This window comes from Penaeus vannamei, chromosome 18 (genome assembly GCF_042767895.1).
Source record: "Penaeus vannamei isolate JL-2024 chromosome 18, ASM4276789v1, whole genome shotgun sequence".
In the NCBI taxonomy this organism is placed as follows: domain Eukaryota; kingdom Metazoa; phylum Arthropoda; class Malacostraca; order Decapoda; family Penaeidae; genus Penaeus; species Penaeus vannamei.
This window is the reverse complement of record NC_091566.1, coordinates 23,442,412-23,457,411: the sequence shown is the minus strand read 5'-3', so window position 1 is coordinate 23,457,411 and position 15,000 is coordinate 23,442,412. Positions and strand designations below refer to the sequence as shown.

Here is a 15,000-nt window from a genome sequence, read left to right as displayed (position 1 = left end):
CTCTGCTACAATATTTATTCTTCATTCATTATTACAATTTTATCACTCATTATATTCTATACTTTCTATGGAACACTATATAGTAGTTTTGAATAATTATCATAACCAAAAATTAGTATGTATTTTTGGTGGTCTGTCCTTCTTGTCAGTATTATGTGATATTCTTATGATTATCATTACATTGTGAAAACATTATTATCATCTTTATCCTTCATATAATAGCTGTCAACATTGATACTGTCCTAATTATCGTTGTTAATATCAAGTGCACTGTTCAAACTGGTTTTCTTAGCATAATTACAAATATGAACTACAGTAATAATGATGATAATAATAATTGTAATAATAATAATGATGATAATAATGATGATGATAATAATAATAATAATAATAATAAAAATAATGATAATAATAATAATAATAATAATAATAATAATAATAATAATAATAATAATAATAATGATAATAATGATCATAATATTAATAATAATAATAATAATAATAATAATGATAATAATAATAATAATAATAATGATAATAATAATAATAATAATAATAATAATGATGATGATAATGATAATGATAATAATAATAATGATAATAATAATAATAATAATAATAATAATAATAATAATAATAATAATAATTAAGGATAATGATAATAAGCCCATTATTACCATAATTTTTCTCAATCTTTTCATCCTCCTTCATATACTCAAATTTAGTCGCTGACGAGTTTCAGCTTCACTATTAAAGGGTCTAAGACAGAGAGCCTTATCAAATTCGTTTTAAGAAGCGTATTTTAGGAGAAAGAATAAAAATGACACAATGAGAAAGAAACGGCAGATACAGAAAGAAAGAAAAGGTGAGAAAGAATGACCTATAAATAGATATTGATAAAGAGTGAAAGTAAAAAAAGGGAGAGGGAAAGATGGAAAAGGAATATGGGAAGAAAGAAAGTGAAAGAATGAAGAAAGGAAAGAAGGAAAAAGAAACAAAAGAAAGTGTGAAGATAAGAGTGAAATGGCCACAAATCAACAAGGTATTAGATATAGTATTTCTCTCAAATATTGAAAATACAATTAAATGTTCAATAAACGATAGATTTTTTCTATTTCATCTTCACATCATCTCCGCTACAACGGCCTCTTACCTACACATCCACAATATCCGCCCACACAACCTCCTGGCTAGAACACCCCTCCTCTCCCCCGCACCTTCAGAACTCCTTGGCCATAACCTCTCTTCCCCTTCCTCACAACACTTGCCTTAATAACCCCTTCCAACCCTTTGATTAGCAATCTCCCTCTCCCGCCACCACATTACTTTGTTTAATAGTGTTCCCTTTCCACAACCCTTTTCGAGAACCCTTTGGTTGATGCTCTTCCCTCCCTATTTTCACAACCGCTTACTGTCTACCCACAACCCCTTCCGGTTCCTAAAACACCTCTCCCAGCTTTCTCACAACCTCCTGCTCGAACTCCACAATCATTCCGACTCCCTCTGCCCCTCTCCCAGAAACCCCACATCTTTCGGATCCGTCCAAACTCCTCTCCAACACCCAATAGCCCCTTTCCCGCATCCCAAAACCCTTATTATTCCCCACAACCTCCTCCCAACTCCCCAACAAACCCTCACGACTCCAATAACCCTATCCTCACACACCCCTCCATTCCCTTTTCCCCACAACCCCCTCCCTCCTCCCCTCACCCCCTTCCCTCCTCCTCCTCCTCCTCACAACCCCCTCCTTCCTCCACCCACAACCCTTCCCTCCTCCCCACACACTCTTCCCTCTTCCCCACAACAGCTCCCTCCTCCCCACAACCCTTCCCTCCTCCCTACACACCCTTCCCTCCTCCCCACAACCCTTTCCTTCTCCCCACAACCCCCTCCCTCCCTCCCTCCCTCCTCCCCACAACCCTTCCCTCCTCCCCACTCATCCCCCCCTTCCCACCTCCCCACACCCCGCTCCCCTCGACTCCCCAGCGCCCTGACGTACGAACGCGCCGACACGCCCGCCGCCCTTCTGCAGCCGCCGGGAGGTTCTCGGGGGAAATAACGCCCTCGATGAGGTCATTTGGGGAACCGCACTTTTGCTCGCGCGGTTTGCTCTTTACTCTACTCTTTCTTCGCCGGTCTTTTCTGGGTCCTTTGTTATTTTTGTTTATTTATGTTTTTTTTAATATTTTTTATTTTGGGGGGTCTTTGTTAGTAAGATTATTTATATAATTTTCTTTCCTCATTCTATCTATCTATCTATCTACCTGTCTATCTGTGCATCTATCTGTGTATCTATCTATCTATCTATCTATCTATATATATATATATATATATATATATATATATATATATATATATATATATATATATATATATATATATGCATGTATGTATGTATGTATGTACACACACACACACACACACACACACACACACACACACACACACAAATACACACACACACACACACACACACACACACACACACACACACACACACACACACACACACACACACACACATATATATATATATATATATATATATATATATATATATATATATATATATATATATATATATATACATACACACACACACACACACACACACACACACAAACATACACACACATACACACACACACACACACACACACACACACACACACACAAACATACACACACATACACACACACACACACACACACACACACACACACACACACACACACACACACACACACACACATCCAGATCTCTCTCTCTCTCTCTCTCTCTCTCTCTCTCTCTCTCTCTCTCTCTCTCTCTCTCTCTCTATATATATATATATATATATATATATATATATATATATATATATATATATATATATATATATATATATACAGATCGATAGATAAACGTAGATATAGATATAGATACAGATATGAACATTTTCACAGAGATGCATAAATCCATTCATGTGTGTTTGTACATTTATATATACATACACATTAATATTCAGCATCCTATCACAGCATCAATTATATGTATTTACAGGAAGTATTTTGGTTCGGTATCTAATACCACGAAGGAAAAAAAAGAAAAAAGTATTTATATTTGCTTTCGCATTTTCCTCCCCGAGCAGACATACATGCATATCATCAGCATCAAAGTATTTTTCCCTTTTCTTTCAGCTACAAATTCAATAAAGTTCAAATTCGATATTAGTGTTTACAAAAAGTGAATGCCTTAGATTAGAAAATAAATCGAAAAAATAACAAATTTTTCGTCATCTATCGTATAAGAATATCTTCGTCTTAGAAATAATGAATCGGTTCGTGACTTTTCCTTCGGCGATTCCAAAACTCAGCCAATAATACCATCGCTATAATACGAAGTTAAATCCGACGCTGCTTTTTAAAACAAGGTCGTTGCAGTCGGGAAAAAGGAGAAGAAAAAAAAAACCTGTCTGTATTTGGCACCAGCAATTTCCTGGGATCTCCGCTAATAGACTTGGCCATATTTACATCGCAAATACGGGCCGACGAGAGTTCCCTCAGATCCATAATGAAAGGCTAACACTAAGGAAAAATAACGATGGAAAAAACACACCTTTTGTGTACAACATGGACTATATGGCTGAGGTTCGTCCGGGCGGAGCCGTGCAAATCCGCACCGAGAGGAGGCTATGAAATGCATAAAATTGGTCACTGTTTTCGGACTATTTCCACTCGCTCGAAGTGAACTGGAAGCTGAGTGATGCTAGACTTAATGCCAGGTTAAACATTCCTTGCTTCATACTCCAAGTATCATTACACACGTCTTGTGGAGTGTAGTTTGCGGGAGATACATTCGAGAGGAGTGGGTAAAGTGTGGAGAGCGAGACACGCAGTTGCACGCAGATATTGCAGTAATGATCGGTGTACGTATCTATGTTTATGTGTCTTTTAGTGTGAACGTAAGTACATATGAGTATACAAGCACACACATTTATATATCTGTCTACTTATATATATATATATATATATATATATATATATATATATATATATATATATATATATATATATATATATATATATATATATATATATATATATATATATATATATATATATATATATATATATATATATATATATATATATATATATACATATATATATATATATATACATATATATATATACATATATATATATATATATATATATATATATATATATATATATGTATATACGTATATATGTATATGCATATCTATCTATCTATCTATCTATCTATCTATATCTATCTATCTATCTCTCTCTCTCTCTCTCTCTCTCTCTCTCTCTCTCTCTCTCTCTCTCTCTCTCTCTCTATATATATATATATATATATATATATATATATATATATATATATATATATATATATATATATATATATATATATATATATATATATATATTTATATATATGTATATATATATATTTATATATATATATATATATATATATATATATATATATATATATATATATATATATATATATATATATATATATATATATATATATATATATATATATATATATATATATATATATATATATATATATATATATATATATATATATATATATATATATATATATATACATATGCATAAACACACACACACGCACAGACACACACGTGTGTGTGTGTGTGTGTATCGCATAAGCAGTCCATGTTCATTAAACAGTCACTTAATTTTTTCTTTCCCTTTTTCCCGCTTGAGAGCAAGGGTCGAACACTACAACAGCGCTGAAGTAGACAGAAGGTTCATGTCTCATTCCCAGAAAACCGTCACGCCGCCTCTACTGCTTCAACGAGAGACTTTATTCTCCTTTGCATCGTCCTCCTTCCACTCCTCTGCTTCCTTTCCCTATTCGCAACGTGTCATTTCGCCTCCTTATCTTCCTCCCGCGGCAGACAGCCCGAGACAAGATCTCCAATGATGTGTTCAAGACTGTCTTCCAGGAGTCCGGGGCGGGGAGAGGGGGAAGGGGGCGGGGAGAGGGGGAAGGGGGCGGAGATGAGGGAGGAAAGAGGCGAGGAGAGGGGGAAGGGGGCGGGGAGGGAGAGAAGCGGAGAAGGGAAGGGAACCAGAGTGCCAAGGAGGGAGGGTAGGGGCGAAGAAGAGAAGGGAGCCAAGGAGGGAGGGGAAGGGCGAAGAGGAGAAGGGGGGCGGGGGCCATGCAATGATGATAGGGGCGAAGAGGACAGGATGCCAGGGGGGTGGGGGCCAAGGAGGAAGGGAAGGGGTGAAGACGAGTAGGGGGCCATGGGAGGGGAGGGGTGATAAGGAGAAGAGGGCCAGGGAGGGAGAGTATAGGTAGATAGGGGGAGGGGGCTAGGGGACCAGGGGCGGGAGAGAAAGAGTGAAGACGACGAAAGGGGGCGAAGGTGGGGGCCGAGAGGAAGAAGGGGCAGGGAGGGTGGGTGGAGGCAAGGAGGAAGACGAAAGAGGGAGAGAAGTTGTGTGTGTGTCTGGGGGGGGGGGGGCAAGGGAACGAAGACCGAGCGCCACCAGTCAATAAAAACGATCCCGATATTAAAAAAGAAAAAAAAGATCTCCATAAAGCAAGCATACTTTAACCACCAGCCCTTGACGCGAGGCGAGCCCTAAGGCCACAATAGCCGCTGATGGAGTGCGTAATCAATTTTATTAAAGTGCCGTTCGCGTTATCAGCTTCACACATGAACGATCTAGCGGAGCACCTGCAGCGTAAAGAGAGAGCGAACAGCATTCGTCTTTCGTCGCGCCTCCGATGCACTGACCTGGCCCGGGCGTCTGTCAGGGGGTGGGAGGGGGAGGGGGGAGGGGGTGGGGAGAGAGGTGGTATTTATGGGTGTCCGATTGCGTCATTTACGGCCGCTTGTGTATAGGTGTGTGGTATGGCGGAGAGAAAGAGTGTGTGAGAGGAGGGGGAAGGAGGGAGAGAAGAGAGGAGAGAAGGGGAAAACGAGTGAGAGGGGAGAGGAGAGGAGAGAAGGGGAAAAGAGTGGGAGAGGAGAGGAGAGAAGGGAAAAGGAGTGAGAGGGGAGAGGAGAGGAGAGAAGGGGAAAAGAGTGGGAGAGGAGAGGAGAGAAGGGAAAAGGAATGAAAGAGGAGAGGAGAAGAGAGAAGGGAAAATGAGTGAGAGGGGAGAGGAGAAGAGAGAAGGGAAAAGGAATGAGATGGGAGAGGAAAGGAGAGGAGGGGAAAACGAGTGAGAGAGGAGAGGAGGGAAGGGAAAAGGAATGAGAGAGGAGAGGAGAAGAGAGTAGGGAAAAGTAGTGAGAGAGGAGAGGAGAGGAGAGAAGGGGAAAAGGAATGAGAGAGGAGAGGAGAAGAGAGAAGGGAAAAGGAGTGAGAGGGGGAAGGGAGAAGGAGAGAAACTAAAAAAGATAAAAGGAGGAGGAAGGGAGAGAAGGAAGGGAGAGAAGGAAGGGGTACTGTGAGGGTAAAAGGGAGGAGGAGAGAAGTTCAAAGAAGAGGATGAGGAAGGTGAGAATAGAGGTGCAAATGAGATGGAGATTGAAAGGATTGGGAATTTGAGGCATAGAAAGAGTTATAAAATGAGAAGAAGATGCATTAAATAGCCTTATATGATAGAGAAGGAGGCAGATAGATAGGGAATAGAGAGGTAAAGATATATAAACACAGAGATAAACTAATAGACAGATTGATATAGTTAGACATATAAATAAACATACAGATGATACAAATAGACAAGTAAAGAGAGAGAGAGAGAGAGAGAGAGAGAGAGAGAGAGAGAGAGAGAGAGAGAGAGAGAGAGAGAGAGAGAGAGAGAGAGAGAGAGAGAGAGAGAGAGAAAGAAGAAAGAAAGATCATAGAAAACGGAGATATGAAGTGATGTGTACACTCATGTGTGTATATTTTCTCGTTGCAGTGTAAGCGCAGAAAAAAAAAAAAAAAAAAAAAAAAAAAAAAAAAATATATATATATATATATATATATATATATATATATATATATATATATATATATATATATATATATATATATTGATGGTTAAAGTGAAGGAGCGCTGATAGGCCTAACATTGTGTAGGAAATAATGATGGGTTGAAGACTTGGGGAGGATGACGCCCCATCATTTTTTACGCCTTGATAGATGACGTAAATAATGGAGAAAGAAAGGAAGAGGAGCATAGAGGTGACGGCACGTACTCTTACCCTCTCTCTCTCTCTTTCTTACTGCGTCTGTCGGTCGGCATCTCTCTTTCTTCCTTACTGCGTCTGTCGGCCGCTATCTCTCTCGCTCTCTGTCTCTCTCTCTTTCCTATTGCGTCTGTCGGTCGGCATCTCTCTATCTATCTATCTATCTAACTATCTGTCTATCTATCTGTCTGTCTCTGTTGTATTTTTGTGTGTACGTCTTGATACGTACACGTACTCGCATACGTTACATGTTTATATATATATATATATATATATATATATATATATATATATATATATATATATATATATATATATATATATATATATATATATATATATATATATACAATTTAAGTATGAAAACCTAATCTCATGGTACAGTGGTATTTGATTTCATCTGATATGTGATATATATATAGATATATATATATATATATATATATATATATATATATATATATATATATATATATATATATATATCTGTATATATATATATATATATATATATATATATATATATATATATATATATATATATATATATATATATATATATATATATATATGCATACATACATAACGCGAAATAAGCCAAATTTTCAGACTTGTAGTGAGGAAAGATTTATTGAATTTACAGAGTGCCTTCAACATCTGATGAAATTGTCATATTTTCCTCACATTGTATCTTCCGCCAGGAATGCTCATCAGTATAAACGGTATCAGTCAGACTCAAAGAAAGAAAAATATCTAAACCCTTAAAAAGAAATAAAAAAAATAAAATAAAAAAAATAGAAGAAAGAAAATAGAAGAAAAAAATGGAATCTCCCTTTCGGTGCAGAATCTTTTAACGAGAGATCATAGGTTGAACTTTAAGAAAAGCCCGAAAAGGAAACAGCAAAGACAAGAAAGCAACTCCCCTCGCCTTTGCCCAGGAGTCATTGCCCCCGCGTGTAGATATTCGGATACAAACGAATTTTTTGTTTTGTTTTGTTTTGTCTTGTTTTTTGTGTCTCACTTCTATTTATTTTTCACATACAAAGAAATAGCATCATTTACCTCCTCTCTAAGCGAACGAGAGGGAGACAGCATCAAGCAACAATGGATAAAACCATAAAAAAAAAAAAAAAAAAAAGTACGATGAACCCCCTAAAGATAGATCAGTGATGCAACTTCTCTCTCAGCTGATGAGGCGATCCAGCATCCTTTTTCACACCGAGTTTCCCTTCCTCACACAACGAGGGAAGAGGAGGCTGATGATGATGGTACCATGATGCTACTAATTCCGACGCCACCCAAAAAAGGGGATTCTTGGGCGAGGGTGGCTGATGGGGCGCTGGATATTCGACGTATTATCCGTTCCCCTAATTAGGAAGTTGTACTTTAATCATTCTGGGTTTACGGCCTTGTGCGAATTGCTTGGGCTGATGGCGTGTGTCGTCTGATCTTCGTTCTTCGTCTTCCTTTTTTCGTCTTCTTCTTCTCCTTATTTTTCTTTCTTCTTCTTTTCATTCTCATTCTCATTATCCCCTTCCTCCTCATCTTCCTTCTTCTTCTTGTTGTTTTTCTTCTTCTCTTCTTCTATGAATTTTTCTTCTTTTCATTTTTCTTCTTCTTGTTCTTCTTTTTCATCTTCTTTTCTTCTTCGTCTTCTTTTTTTTTCTTTTTTCGTCTTCTTTTTCTTCTTTTCTTCTTCTTCCTCTCCTTCTCATCGTCTTCTTCCTCTTCCTACTCATCCTCCTCTCCTTCTTCCTCTTCCTTCCTCCTCCTCTTCATCATACTTCTTCTTTCTTTTTTCCATTCTATCTGGGAACACCACACGTAATACATTTTTCTCTCTTTTATTTCTTGTTCTCACACTAATGGTCAAAGAGACAAATCACAATACTTGTCTCTCAAAAATACTCGTCTTGAAAACCCGATAAAGATAAACATTTATGACAATTTCAAATCAGATGGAAAGTTATAAATTATCGATGATTCCACCAAGCGAAGGATAGGCAGGGTAATTCCGAAAATAAGACTCTAATCGCTATTCTTTTCCGTGAATTGATATCTGAAACGACAACACATAGGCTGGAAAAGGTAAAGAATTAAAGAAGAGAAAAAAAGAAGAGAAGAAGTCAGATGGAAAGTTTTAAATTATCGATGATTGCACCAAGTGAAGGATAGGTAGGGAAATTCCGAAAATCTCTAATCGCTATTCTTATCTGAAACGACAACACATAGGTTGGAAAAGGAAGAGACGAAAAGAAAGGAAAAATATCCATTACTTTCCATTCTCCGTCAACCTCTCGCCCTTGCGTAGTCATGCAAAAGACTAACTTTTGACGCAACTTTTTTTTTTTCTTTTCTTTTACTTTTTTTGCCGTCTCATGTTTTTGAAAGTTTTTCTTTCCCAGATTCCTGTTTTTTTACAGAATCATATGACCACTTACCAAGAGTAGCTACTACAAACAGCTCATATACACACATTTATAAACGCATATGTATATGTGTGTGTGTGTTTCTGTGTGTGTGTGTGTGTGTGTGTGTGTGTGTATTTAATAATTTATCTATTTATCTATTTATCTATCTACCTATCTCTCTATCTATATATGCATATGCAATATATATATATATATATATATATATATATATATATATATATATATATATATATATATATATATATATATATATATATATATATATGTGTGTGTGTGTGTGTGTGTGTGTGTCTGTGTGTGTGTGTGTGTGTGTGTGTGTGTGTAGAGATATTTGTGTACACACACACACACATACGCACACACACAAACACACACACACACACACACACACACACACACACACACACACACACACACATACATACATATAGAGATAGATAGATAGATATAGATATATATGTATGTATATATACATTTATATATATATATATATATATATATATATATATATATATATATATATATATATATATATTTATTTATTTATTTATTTATATTTGTAAATATGTATATACACACACGCACAGACATACATATACGAAATACAATAATAATGCCTCCAATAATTATAACCATAATACGACTAACCACGCCCCCCCCTCCTCCCGCAGGCACAATCAGCGCTGATCTACGACGGCGTGCGGGTGGTGGCCGAGGCGTTCACTCGAGTCCAGAGGAAGGTGGAGAACTTCAGCGAGTTCCTCTCCAGCCAGAGGATCACCTGCGACGCCCACGAGGGAGACCAGGCCACGTGGGAGAATGGGGAGAAGGTCGTCAGGATCTTGAGGAAGGTAAGGGCTTGGGGAGAGAGGGTTGGGGATCGGGGGGTAAGGTCAGGGCTTGGTGGCGGGAGGATAGGATATGAAAGGCAATCGGGAAAAAGAGGAGGGAATGATTCTGCGTCTTGTGACGTTTCGGTCAGATTTTTTTCCTCTTCGGATGGAACTTAGGATGAATTCGCGAGGTTTATGAGGATATGAGGCAGATTGAGGGAAGGGTGTCGCGTCGTCGGGACTGTGAAATGAAGGCAAGATCGTCATTACGGGCCGCAAAGCGAGAGAGGCGGGGAGGTCGTTAGAGTTTGGAGGGAAGTGAGCAGACGGGGAGTAAGGTCTGGGATAATAGAGTGCGAAATGAATGGATTGAGTTCATGAAGATCTTGAGGAAACAGAGTACACTGGGATGAGGGAGGTGAAGTTTGGGATAATGAGGCGTAAAATAGGATGGGGGGGGGGCGAGTTCGTGAGGATCTTGAGGAAAATGAGTTAACAGTAGAATGAGGTAGTGGGGTTCCTGATGATGGGGCGTGGAGGCGGTGGGGAGGTCATCAGTAATTCAGAGGAAGGTACCTGACATTCCCCACGAAAGTTAAGTGAGGGTTGGGATTACTGTGGGGAAATAGGGTTACTGAGGGGTAGCAAGGTCAGAGTTGTCAGGAACTGAAGGAAGGTTTGCCGATCGTCAAAAGGGGGGGGGGCATGTGAGGAAGGTAGGGATAGGGAGCTTTGCAACGATGGGAAGGAGTAGGGAAAGGAAAAAGACTCACAAGGCAAACGAATTGTTACGCAGAGAAGCGGAAGAGAACGAAGGGAGGAGTGGGAAGGGCTAGTGAGGACGAGAGAGTTGATGACGTGACAGTGGCATGAGTGGGCAAGATAGGATCAGTGTAGATGGGGAGCTTGTAGCTGTTGCGGGGGCGGGGGGGGGGGGGTTATGTATAAACCTATATTGAACATAAACATAAACACAGTAACATTCGCACAAAGATGAAATAAACACTTTATATGAACACAAATGAATGCAACGTTCCTAACAAGAGAAAGCCAAAAACCGTCAAATGTTTGCTTTCGTTTCATACTGCATCAGTGTTTCGTTATATAAATCTACGTATATCATTTTATCATTATCTTCATTGTCGTTATTATTATCATTTTCAATTTATTAAATCTGGAGGGATAGCGAGTTAATGATGAGGTTCAATAAATCTGGAGGGATCGTTCATGACGAGGTTCAATAAATTTGGAGGGATAGTTCATGACGAGGTTCAATAAATCTGGAGGGATCGTTCATGACGAGGTTCAATAAATTTGGAGGGATAGTTCATGACGAGGTTCAATAAATCTGGAGGGATAGTTCATGACGAGGCTCAATAAATCTGGAGGGATCGTTCATGACGAGGTTTAATAAATCTGGAGGGATAGTTCATGAAGAGGTTCAAAGGAGGGATAGTGAGTTTATGATGAGGTTCAATAAACCTGGAGGGATAGTTCTGAGCTTCAGTCAATCTGGATGGGTAGTTCATGAAGAGGCTCAATAAATCTGGAGGGATAGTTCATGAAGAGGTTCTATAAATCTGGAGGAATAGTTCATGACGAGGTTCAATAAATCTGGAGGGATAGTTCATGAAGAGGTTCAATAAATCTGGAGGAATAGTTCATGACGAGGTTCAATAAATCTGGAGGGATAGTTCATGACGAGGTTCAATAAATCTGGAGGGATCGTTCATGACGAGGTTCAATAAATCTGGAGGGATCGTTCATGACGAGGTTCAATAAATCTGGAGGGATCGTTCATGACGAGGTTCAATAAATCTGGAGGGATAGTTCATGACGAGGTTCAATAAATCTGGAGGGATCGTTCATGACGAGGTTCAATAAATCTGGAGGGATCGTTCATGACGAGGTTCAATAAATCTGGAGGGATCGTTCATGACGAGGTTCAATAAATCTGGAGGGATAGTTCATGACGAGGTTCAATAAATCTGGAGGGATCGTTCATGACGAGGTTCAATAAATCTGGAAGGATAGATCTGAGGTACAGTCAATCTGGAAGGATAGTTCATGAAGAGGTTCAATAAACCTGGAGGGATAGTTCATGAAGAGGTTCAATAAATCGGGATGGATAGTGAGTTCATGACGAGGTTCAGTAAATCTTGAGAGATAGAGACCACGAGAATATCATAAGAAAGTCATGACCAAATTAAAATCTAGATGGATAGCGAGTTCATGACGAGGCTGAGAAAATCTGACCGGATTGTGAACTCAGGACAAAACTAAATAAATCCGAGAAGGATAGTGAGTTTATAAAGAACCCGAGGAGAGCCGCGCCAGGAGATTGTCCCAATACTTTACCCACAGCGCTATATCTTCGAGACCTTCTTCCAACGTCATCGAGGCAGAAATTGTATCTCGAATTGCTCTTTGTTCCAGACGATTTTGCTTGCCTTGTAATTCGGGAATTGCGGTATAGTTCCCGGTGCTTTGTCGAGGCAAATGCGACAGTATTTTAGGTTGAGGTTGAGCTTTGAGGGATAAAGTAAACATAGATGGAGTAATGCTTTGTTTCTTTTGCTCTGGTCGCACTCATACATGCGTGTGTGTGTTAGTATTAGTGTGTGTTTGTGTTTGTATTGGTGTGTGTTTTAGTGTGTGTTTGTATTGGTGTGTGTTTTAGTGTGTGTTTGTATTGGTGTGTGTTTGAGTGTGTGTGGGTGTGTGTGTGTGTGTGTGTGGGTGTGTGTGTGTGTGCGTGTGTGTGTGTGTGCGTGTGCGTGTGCGTGAGAGGGAGGACAATGTGCTATATTTTAGAATGAGGGTTATGAAGTAGGAGATGGAATCAAGTTTATGGGGAAGAAAGAAAAGTTATGAGGTATGGGGAGCTGAGCCAAGCGATGAGAGGGAAAATTACCAAATTCATGAGGTACTGAAAAGTGAAATGTCAAATAAAATCATGGATATGAGGCATTTTGTATAGTTTATGAGTAGGAAAAAATGAAACAGATGTCCTGGGAGAAATAAAAAAAATGCACTTGACCGGTAAAGGAACAATGATACAATGTACTACAGACAAACGGATAGATAGATAAATAGGCGTTCACAAAATAGTTAAAATGAAACTGGATAAATGGTTTCCTATAGTTTATGCGTTAGCGCTGGGATTAAAATTCATGGAACTTTATATTAAAAGGCTGTATATCTTCATACGTAAATCAGTGTTTTGAATCTCTACCTGAAGTCTTGGGTGATGGAGTGCGTCGTGGCGTTCGCATAATATTCGTCGTTATGAACACGTGGTCAAATCCGGGAACATGAGGAATGAGCGCGTGTTCCTCAAACGTTCAGCAGTTCTATGCCATTAGCAGGGGAGTGTTCTCTCGCGACTATTTACGAGCGAGGGAAAAGCGAGATGCAAAGTCCAAAGTCGTTTTCGCCGGGGCAGGAAATCGGCCTCGAACTCCCTCGGTTCTAAATAGGATAATTCGTTAAACACAGGCTCCTCGTGCTGCGATACTTTGAGAATCTCATTTGGTATTCGACGACTGCAATACCTGACAGCGGGATTATACTGGATAAATCTAATTACTCCCTTTCGAAGCTACTGTAGTACTGTAGTGTCGACTCGCCTGGTGTCAGTTGAGTGGAGTAGCTTGCGTGCGGGGGTCCAGAGAGCTTGCTGTACCAACAACAAAATTATTCAGAGGCAGTTTTACACGCGTCGCGCCCAGGGCTACGGCGAAGATAACTCATTTAGATCAAAGGCGCCGCGGACGCTGAGTAAATGGCGTACAGACTTCCCGGCAGATTACGTGAGGCATGTTCTTGCTCCTGCTGAGTGATTTGGATATGTCGATCGTCCATTATTTATCAAATGATGAATAAAAAATCCTTTTTAACTATTAGTCGTTTGGAAAACAAGGCACCCATTTACCGAGACGCAACATACTTGAACTATTCTAGTGAAGAGCTTGGAGACAAAGCCAGAGACATACGGCGCGTGGAAAGGAGAGGTGCATACTTGGAGCAAAGTTAATATATTAAGCAGGAGCTGCAAGGACCCTTCAGCAACCTGCACGAGGAGAGAAACGGCCCTCACCCTCTCGTACAGAAGGCGCTTGCCACTTACAGACGCATAGAACGGCGACGCTCTATCGGAAACCTAATTTGACCTGCGCCGGGAAGTTCTGCATTTCCTGGAGGAGATTGTAAGAAGGTCGTAAGGTGGTGTAGGCTAAGGCTTCCGGGAGATCCTCAGGACGTCTTAGGCTGTACTTAAGGAAGAGCTTATATTAGTATTACGACAGGTCCCCGCGTCTGGTGGGACTCGGCAGTAGCTGACGCGCGCCGTGAACTTTCGGAGAAGTGTGAGCCGAGGAGATGAAGCGCCAGATAGCTGTCAGCTCGTGGGAAGGGATCGCGTCTCGGATTTTGCTATTTAGCTTTTTTCGTCTAGATTTATGTGTCATTCACTGATCTACTTATTCATTTCCCTGTGTATTAATGATCTGTCATTGACTTATTCATATATGATTGTATTTATGTATGCATACAAGT

General features: G+C 39.4%; 1 protein-coding gene across 1 annotated transcript in view; it reads left to right on the top strand.

The window, feature by feature from the left end:
• Window positions 1–15,000, top strand: part of LOC113825069 (glutamate receptor 1-like) — a 590,162-nt gene that overhangs the window by 236,520 nt on the left and 338,642 nt on the right. Inside the window, 1 exon segment of the mRNA XM_070133408.1 lies at window positions 10,282–10,461. Coding sequence (XP_069989509.1) covers window positions 10,282–10,461 — 180 coding nt within the window.